Here is a 10277-nt window from a genome sequence, read left to right on the forward strand (position 1 = left end):
TAATATACCCCAAAACACAGTACTACCACTATACTTTGCTGAATTTTAGCTATGACGAGTATAACTCAAAAGGAGTTGTTACATATACTTAACATGACACAAAAAACAAAATTAATAACCACAACAACATGGCACAACAGTACTGTAATGAGAAAATGACCTGCAAGATACAATTAATTATGCTGGGGAGAAGTGAAAATCAAGAAAGCATTAAAGTGTCTGGACTTGATAGAATATGCAGTGGATGCGTGATTGAGTTTTTCATACGGCATTGTACGCTGTACAGAAAACTCGATTGCGTGCTGCTTAGTGTATTTGAATAACACATCTCTAAAATTCTAAGATTTTATACAGAGGTTTACCATGAAATAGCTGAAGAGGGGATATAGCTGGCATACAGCTGGCATACACCATGACAAAAAAATCCTAATTAGTCTAGAGGGCAAAGTACTCAAGATGGTGGTAAGATATGCTATGTTGTATATGCAAAAATGAAAATTCTTGGATGAATGAACAGAGTGACAAGATAAGACAGGGTATACAATGAATACATCAAGGGACCAGCAAAAGTCACTGAAGTGTCAAAGAAAGCTCTACAGTCAAGACTGAAATGGTTTGCACACCTGATGAGTAGGGAAGTTGATGAGTGACACGCTTAGAAATACTTGCTGGAAAGGCTTATTAAAAACAGCCATCCCAGCTAGAGATTAAGCACACATAACTTTTCATTTATCAAATTACAGAAATGATTTCTTTTACTTTAGTCTATCCAAGTACGTATTAGAAGTAAAGAGACGTTCTCTCTGAGAAAACAGACAACAAAAGTAACGTGTACTATAATGGAAAATAATACCAATTAATTCAGATGAATTAATTTTGTTAAATTGACTATAACTGTAATATGTGATGATTCCTTACCCCGAAGAACTGTAAAGTGTACATACATTAGGTCTATTCATTTAATTATTATGAAGCTGTATTGCCTTTATGAAAAATGAAGTTCATGTATGTATATGTGTACTCCCATTATCCAAGATGCATGAAATAATGAGTTAAACAGGAATTTGTATTTTTCCTAATATACAAATCCACAACATCATATAACAGGATGCTTGAAATATATTTCTATTTTTAGAACAGAACTTTTTCCATTACAAGGCATTTTCAAAAAATTCAAATGAGGTTACATTTTGTAAGTACACAAATTTGAGGTAATTGATATCTAAATATCTATCCATAATATATTTTATTCAAGTCACTCACAACAATACCCTGAAATCATATCAAAATTAACAAAAATAAATCACAGCAAAGCAAAATCACGGTCAAAATATTTTGAGATTTATGACAGCATGAATAACAGCTACAGTATTATTTTGACTAAGTTCATTATGAGCTAGATGATATGGATCAAAAAGAAAATACTGTAGTCTATCTCCTCTAGAAAAATATGGCTATAGTATGCTACCCTGGTAAAATGCATTAGGAATGTATAAGGGTTCAAAAACAGGTTCTATGTAGATAAAGTGAATTGAAAGTATCAAACACCCTTCTTATGTAGAGTTCCATCATCAATAAAATTTGGAAATCAGGAAATGCATGTACGGACTATGAACGATGAGGAGAGGGCTGATATGAAAGTACTGAACCTGAATTTTAAATGGGCCTCCACTGGAAGATTCAAGCTACAACTGCAACTATGAAAAAATGTCTAAACATGTTTCTGTTCAAGCTACAGTGTCATAGCATTGAAGAAAGTCAGTTTGTGGCCTGTTTTATAAAGCAATGATGTATACAAACATTAAGAGTCTACATAATGAGCTTTTACCTACTCTACTCTTGGCAATGAATGAGCAATTATATTGTAATGATTAACGTACTGATAAACAAACCTGGCACCAGCAGCTTTGCTCCTTTTCACAGCAATGATCTTTTGAAAGACCATAATTCAGGAATATTCACAGTAAAATTGTTGCTTATCAAAAATATAGCACAAAGTCTTGAGATATAAAAAAAATAATTTAATATTAAAATATAAACAAATTAAAACAATAACAGTTAGGAAAAAGTGAGCTTTATGTACAGTTCTTTCAGAAGCACTTCTGAAAATGAACTATCACCTGTGCATATGTATGTACAAAATTTTTCTGAGGTGTAATTGATAAGGATTGTTATATATTAGATGAACTACGGCTTTGGATCCAGAGAATCATAATTTCGAAGTCTATCTGCATTGACATAACTCCACTTCCATTTCTGAGTTGGGGAGTTCATGTCACACATTGTTACAAAAACTTCCCTCGTTGTTATACTGGAATCAAGGCAATGTGATGGCGGATGTCCAAACAGGATCATTTGATTCATCTGGAGGATACAAATTATTATTATTATCATTATTATATTATTATTATTATTATTATTATCATTATTATTATTATTATTATTATTATTACAGAACACTTTAAACACACCAAGTTAAGTTTCTGAACTCACATATGTTTGACCTGAAGGATATGTTTTTAAGTGAAGGACATAACTGAAGCAAAAAAATTGAAGAAGTTTCCCACAAAACAGAAATAGATGAAAGATAAAAAGCAGAATCATTGAAACTCAGGGTCGAAGGAATGCTTCCAAGAATCTTCAGTATGTACTGCCTAAAATCTGCTATACAAGGCAAACAGTAGTGTTACTAAACAACAAGTTAAGGGTGAACAGACATCTTAAATGTGTAGAATTGGAATATAAAATTTAGGCAAAAGACCAAGCACTGTATCCTATAATGGTATTCAGCATTGAAAGGGGAAATTGAGGTAAAGAAGGTTTTACAGGTGTATCATAAGGAAAGTAAGATGGAAGAAAGATAATATGAACAGAGGTAGAGTACAAGGACTAAACCGGGCTGCAGCTAAAGGCCAAAGGGACACAGCAAAGAACCTTATGTAATGCCTACTGTGCATTATGTAAGGAGTACTGATGGCACTACCCACCTTCGGGGATTTTCATGTGTCCACAGACAATAAATGTTTTTTTTACCTGTGATTTGTTATTAGCCTTAACAATACATAAAATGTTACATGATTGAATATAATGATGTTAAACCATATCGAGAGTCAGCCAAAAACATTCTAGATTTAGATTTAAAATCCTTAGCCTTGTTCTTTAAAGTATGAGATTTAAAAGACTTCAAGTACCACCAATTGCTGCCAAACAGGCTTTTATCAATCAGCTATGTAATTAACATCAAAACTCTTAATTACTGTATACAGAAAAGGATTTTACAGCTAAAAGCTATGGTCACCATTCATACAGTCCAGTTTTTTCCATTCTAACTGCTTAGATGTACAGTAGCCATATTCCGATACTTATGAAAAAGGTTTAATTATTAAATTATAAAGAATTTTTTTGGCTATACTAAATGTATTCTGTAAAATTCAATTAAAAAACCCAATGTGATTTATGTCTAACTCAGATACACAAAATATGGTAACTACTAGGTAACTGGCAAATGTCAAGGGCATTTAGCTGAAATGATGTACAAGTGAAAAATCTGTGATTTAAAAAGTGATGCCAGAATTCCCTTACTAAAAAAAGGTCTATTATTCTAGTTACTACTACTACTACTACTACTACTACTACTACTACTACTACTACTACTACTACTACTACTTTTAAAAAGAATGGCAGAATTAAGCAAGTTGATTTTATATATTGTTTTTTCTATTTTCCTTACAATTCGCTTCTCAGGCTCAGTGATGTTTCTGAGTAACTGGCCAATATTCATATTGGGAATTTTCAAAAGTTATAAATGTTGAAGGTAATCTTTTATTAACAGGATATCAGGTCCAGGTCAAGTATGGGTCGTTGTCAGTGCCAGTATTATTCCGTAGGCGTAGTTCAGTTCCGGGCCGGGCAAGTTATACCAGCACCAATACCAGCCCTAAACCAAAGTCGACCCCGGCCCGGAACAGAACTACGCCTATGAAGTAATACCGACACTGACAACGACCCCTGCTTGACCTGCACCTGATATCCTGTTCTATAAAAGATTACTTTCAGCATTTATAATTTTTGAAAATTCCCAATATGAATACTGGCCAGTTACTCAGAAACACCGCTGCGCCTGAGAAGTGAATTGTAAGGAAAATAGAAAAAACAATATATAAAATCAACTCGCTAATTCTGCCATTTTTTTTAACAGCATTTGCATAAAAGAGGGTCTACGCACTACCAAAAAAAAAAGGACAATAATTATATTAAATGTTGTATTAGCGATGAACAGCAAACCAAACACTACAGAGTAAGTTCTAAAAATTTCTGTAGTATCTCTTTAATTTGACAATTTGCATATAAGGATAGTCTACAAATTCCGTTTATATACTTTTTTCTTTTTACTATGGTTAGTTCTATTTTTCACTTAATATTTGGTTTCCGCTCTCCTAGGGTAATTAAATGTTTGTAGCAACCAAACTGTTAATTTTTAAAATCATAAGGATGTGAAAAACTTACCTCTTTAACTTTGCACATCAAAATATTTTGTTGTTACTGTAGTATATCTAAAATCCAAAGATGTAATGAAATTTCAGGTAACCAGACATGCGTTTTTTTGTCATATAAAATCAAAAGTTACTTTTTTGTGATGTCTAACAACTGGTATCCTCTTTCCAAAACCATCCTTAATGCAGATATTTCCTTACTTCAGTCTGTTTTCTAATACTTGGTTTTTATTAATGGTACTGTATAACATCACAATAAATTACTTATACTAGTTTAATCTGATTACAGTCACATGACTGGGCTGAGAAAGTTCTTTTTGAATGAAATGGGGTGGGGGGGAGGTGGCAAGTAAAAGGTGGCCAACCATGTGAGAATCAATTCCTGCTGCATCCCATTGGGCCTAAATAGTTTCCTACCACAAGAGTCTGAACAGTGCCAGTTCCTTTAGGTCACCCAAACATTGCTCTCCTACTTCCTTTACTATTTTAGCCACTTGTCAAATGGTATACCAGATGCCATGCATCCTGTCAACCCCTCGCCACTACTCCTTACTTCAGTGGTCCTCCACTCTGGTACTCCCTGCTATCTAGATTCCTGTTTCCATGCAGCCTCAGATAACCATTACAAGTACTACACAGAGAGAAATGCAATTTTAGGGAAAAAGGATACAGCAAGTCCTTTATATTCCCATACAATGATTAATGACAACAGAAAGGAGAAATCTTTCTTTAAGGATAATGATGAATACATGTACGTAATATGTGACTGATAGTACCAACAACAGTGGTTGTCAAATGCTTTATTTTACTTCCGTTAATAGTATTATATTAAAGAAGCTGAAAAATACCACTGGTGGGGTTTCATTCTTGACTCTCTCAAAGCTTGATAGCAGGATTTCTTTTCAAATGAAACCAAATTGGAGCAAGGTGAAGTTAATGAAGTCAAGACATCTAGTTTGTGGGGACAGTGGGAGCAACAGATACACAAGTAAAAAAACGTGCCAAAGTTTCTTTGACACAATCGAGTTTTCTGTACAGTGTATAACGCTGTATAAATCTCTCAGCCATGGCCAGTTAGTGGCCTGAACTGTTGGCACCTATAGCAGTACCATAGTTTTAAGATCTGAGGGTGGACAGAAAACTAAAAGTAAATCCCAAACGAAAAGCAGTTCGGGAGTGAAACAAAGCTTAAAAGAACTGTCAATAGTGTGCAATGTAAGTTACAGTGGAAGTAGAGTTTATATTAGTGTACTAACCTAACAGCTAATAATAATACATAATGACAATAACTAACATTTAAATTTTTTTGTGTGGGTAGCAACTATGGTCCATAGATAATAAACTTCAGAGCTGGACTCTGTTACCCATCTGGGAGCTATTGTCTCTTACCAATGGGCCTCCACAAACTTTAGAACAGTACAAGTAGATGTCATCTAGAGCCTCTCTTCCATATCCAACATTTTCAATTGCAAGGATATATAAATATTAATATCTATTTAGTTTAGTATCATCGGTAACAAAAAAAGTACTATAAAAACCTGGTAATAATTTCAATCTCACCATATCATATTTCCACATCTGGTTCCCAAGGCCTTTGTGACACCCGAACAAAAGGACAGGAGCATGTTTATCTTTCAGATCAGGCACATCCCAGCAGTTGTGACTTTTCAGTGGACGGATATCCTACAAAATCACAGTATAATCATTATTACATACGTATCTGTAAATTGCCATAAATGGAGACATTAATTTTCTTGTCTACTCTTCCAAATGTGCAATCTTAAAGGTTACCTCATATATCAAATAATTATCTAGGACAACTAAAAAAGCATAACATTAATATAGATTACCATAATCTTATGTCACCATCTGAGCTAACAGAACACTAAGAGCTTATTAACCTTCAAATGCTGACATTTTATGAATTGCAGAGTTTACAGTATTTACCTTGTAAGCTGAAAGCTGAAACTGAAACTGTGAGCTCTGGCTGCATTCTCCAAGAGAGTCTAGTCGATCAAACTGACCTTTGAACTTTGAGTCAACACACAGTTTGGGGTCAGCTAAACTTTGGATCTAGATGGATTAAAAGCAAGGCTTGTTACCCTTTTGGATAATTATACAGGCAAAACTGTTAACTCATCTTAACGAATAGAGTAATTCACTTAAAAACATATTAGTTAGCAAACTCAATTGATTCTCAAGTTGACAAATACACAAAATTATTATCACTATCAAATGTAAGTGATCTATGACGTTACAAAAGAGATTTATGATAAGAAAAATTTCCTACCGTGCCGTTGCAATAATCTGGAGGCTCTATAAGGGGGTAACTTTTTGCTAAGTCAAAAGCTACATTTTCCATAAACCATTTGAAGGGTTTACATTTGTTTCTCTCTCTCACAGCTAACTGCTCACTAATGTCCCCTGTGTCAGTCTGGAAGAAAATTTCAGATAATTAAACATTTGCGTTACACCTTGCATATATTTTTGTAACTTGTAAATGAGGACTTTAAAGTTTTGGCCTTCCTGCAAAGAGCAACTATTTTGAGTCATAATGTATTTTATTGGAGTTGATGATGAAATCAGCTACAGCTTATGGTATCAATCTGATGATCAACATTGCCTCCTGATGTCAATACATATGGTACTGTAGTATTCTTCAGTAATGTCATCAATGTACGTAACATATATCCAAAGTTACAAAACCCTCATCAAGTACAGTAAAACATTTCTATTTTCTTTAATATTTTTATTTAATAAACTATGCAAAACACAACTCCATTTTGATATGCTTAACTATAAGACAATGAAAATATGTAATCTGAAGATGTAGACGCTGCAATAAACAATCTTATGTTTCCATCCAAGACTCCAACGATATGAAAATTTCCCTTATAATATTTGAACTTCATTGCAACAACTACTGAAATAACATACAAACTGAATAACATACTAACCTCTAACCAACCAGGTTGCCTCATATACAAGTACTTTTTATATTCATCCATCCACACTTCTGCAACACGGCGATAATTCTGTAACAAACACATTCTGAATAACTACTGACACAATAACAATTGATAAGAATAATAATATGATAATATGTAATATTAAATAGCAAAGACAAAACTGATCTTTAGAAAGAACATACCAAATTATTCTTTAGCATACCAAAAAGTTAATGAAAATAATGAAGGGCACTTACTCGGGCTAAGAAATTGTCAGTTCTAGGGTTGGGAAATGGAGCAAATTTACGGTATATGTGACCAATCCTTGAGCAAGGGGCATCGTACATGACCCCATGGCACTGCCACACTTTAAAAGAAAGCTCGTACTGCTCCCCTCCCCAGATGTCAAGGCCTGGATCATAGCCTCCAAGTTCCCAGAAGAATTTTGAGCTAATAGCAAAGAGGCCTCCAGCCATCACAGGACTCCTGTCAGTTAGTCACAAAGGATTTTTGTCTCAATAAAGAAAACTGGTGTGAAACATCAAAAAGAATAATTATATGAATTAAAAAACCAAAAGTATGACAAAGCAAACCAAAAAAGCACCAAGGCAAGACTTACTTCTACTTATGTCAAAGGCATTTACTATTTAAGAAACAAGATTACTGTTCTAAATATTGTAGAGTACTCTGCGATGACATAATGGTGATACCACTAAGCCATAAATAAAAAATAAAACAATGCCACGCCAAAATCAACATGTATATGAAAATATTCCTAAATCTACAACTGTAAAGCAAGTAAAATGAACAAATATATGATATTAAAAAAAAAAAACATGATATAACAAAGAGAGTACTATTAAAATAAAAAGTATGGGAAATAAAAAAAAGAAAAAGAGGAAATAAAAAAAAGAGGAGTAAAATAACAAAATAATAACGAGTCTTATAGTAAAAGAGAATAATGATAAAAAATAAAAAGAAAAGTGGTGTCAAATACAGTAATAAAACAAGAAATTGTGTATAATTCTAACTAGATAAATATTGGTGATTCAAAACCCAAAAGTTACTTTCCACATAATAAAAGAGCTAAATATAATAACCTAAATCCCATTCAGGTAAAGTTGTAATTATTACAAATTAAACTTAGAAAAGTAGTTGAAATGGAAGTAGCAGGGCAAAAAAGTGTAGGAAAGCCTTATTGGAAATCATGGAGAAAGGAGACAGAGGAAGACTTAGATCTGAAGGGATTCAAGCACAAAGCAAATAATAAAAGGAAAAACTGATATGAAAGCACTGACAGTGATGATGTACTATGTAAGTATGATATTGTTATGATACAATAAAGTTTGTTCATACTTACCTGGCAGATATATATATAGCTGTATTCTCCGAAGTCCGACAGAATTTCAAAACTCCCGGCCCACACGCAGTGGTCGGCCAGTGGTGTACCCATTCCCGCCGCTGGGAGGCGGGCGTCAGGAACCATTCCCATTTTCTGTCAGATATTTCTAGTGCCACTGTCTCCTGAGGGGAGGTGGGTGGGCACTTTGATTATATATATCTGCCAGGTAAGTATGAACAAACTTTATTGTATCATAACAATATCATTTTGTTCATGAACCTTACCTGCCAGATATACATATAGCTGAATACCACCTTTGGAGGAAGGGGGAGACAGACTCGGATTTTGGGAAACAATTCCATTTACCTGATTGATATCTTGGTTCCTTACCTGTTAGCATAGCTGACTTCGTGAGTACCGTCACCCAAGTCTGCTTCTGCTTTACTAGAGACTCCAGCAAGGTAGTGACCTGCGATGCTGTTGAGTTCTAGAGGATCTGTCAACGGGGGCGTGACCACAAAACAACTAGATCCTACATTATAGACTCCAATTTTTTGGTAATGCATTCCTAGAGTGCCAGCAAGGACGTGACCTGTGTAGCTGGTGCTCTAATGAACTGTCACGGGAGCGTGACCACAATGTGACAGATCATATAGGTGTTGATGAGACACCGAATGCTGTTAATGCTTCACTGGAGGTGCCAGCAAGGACGTGACCTATATAGCTGGTGCGCTCCAGATGATTTGTCAACGGGTACATGACCACAATGTGACAAAAACATTTTACCTATTATGAGGGCGAAGCAAAAACATTACCACCTGACCTAGCCTATCTGGTTAAACTTCGTATAACCAAGGCTAATGGAGGGATCCGTCCGCCTAAGGCGGCCGACCCAAGACCCACAACTAAACACCTAAATAAGCATAATAAACTAAAAATAAAAAATAAAAAGAAATAAAATTAAAAAGTCCAAACTAACATTATTTCTAAACCTAAAGATAGGAAGAGTGCTACTCTCTGTACCCAATATAGTGTCTGCTGCGACATATGGGCCCAAAGAGCAACAGTTCTCGTATGTAGTCCTCACCTCCCGAAGGTAGTGAGAGGCAAACACTGAATTACTACGCCAAAATGTGGCATTCAAGATGTCATTAAGTGCCATGTTCTTTTGGAAGGCTACCGACGTAGAATTAGCCCTCACTTCATGCGCATTCACCTTCAACATTTTCATATCACTGTCTTGACAGGATGAATGCGCTTCCTTGATGGTGTCCCTCAAGAAAGAAGCCAAAGCATTCTTCGACATTGGTAAATTTGGCTTCCTTACCGAACACACACGTTGTCCGAAAGACCTCTACAATCCTTAGTCTTCTGTAGGTAGAATTTTAGAGCCCTGACAGGGCACAGAAGTCTCTCTGGCTCGCGCCAATGATTTCGGCCATCCCTTTAATTTCGAAGGTCTAGGCCAAGGGTTGGACGGATTTTCATTTTTTG

General features: G+C 35.0%; 1 protein-coding gene across 1 annotated transcript in view; it reads right to left on the bottom strand.

The window, feature by feature from the left end:
* Positions 1-1227: 1227 nt before the first annotated feature.
* Positions 1228-10277, bottom strand: part of LOC135201978 (N-acetylgalactosaminyltransferase 6-like) — a 70838-nt gene continuing 61788 nt past the window's right edge. Inside the window, exons 5-10 of the mRNA XM_064231253.1 lie at positions 7699-7939; positions 7451-7528; positions 6784-6927; positions 6441-6566; positions 6054-6176; positions 1228-2364 (exon numbers count right to left, since the gene is read on the bottom strand). Of these exons, the coding sequence (XP_064087323.1) occupies positions 2188-2364; positions 6054-6176; positions 6441-6566; positions 6784-6927; positions 7451-7528; positions 7699-7939 (889 nt within the window). The 3' untranslated portion in view covers positions 1228-2187. The remainder of the gene's footprint in view (positions 2365-6053; positions 6177-6440; positions 6567-6783; positions 6928-7450; positions 7529-7698; positions 7940-10277) is intronic.

The sequence above is a fragment of the Macrobrachium nipponense genome, chromosome 30 (genome assembly GCF_015104395.2).
Source record: "Macrobrachium nipponense isolate FS-2020 chromosome 30, ASM1510439v2, whole genome shotgun sequence".
NCBI lineage: Eukaryota > Metazoa > Arthropoda > Malacostraca > Decapoda > Palaemonidae > Macrobrachium > Macrobrachium nipponense.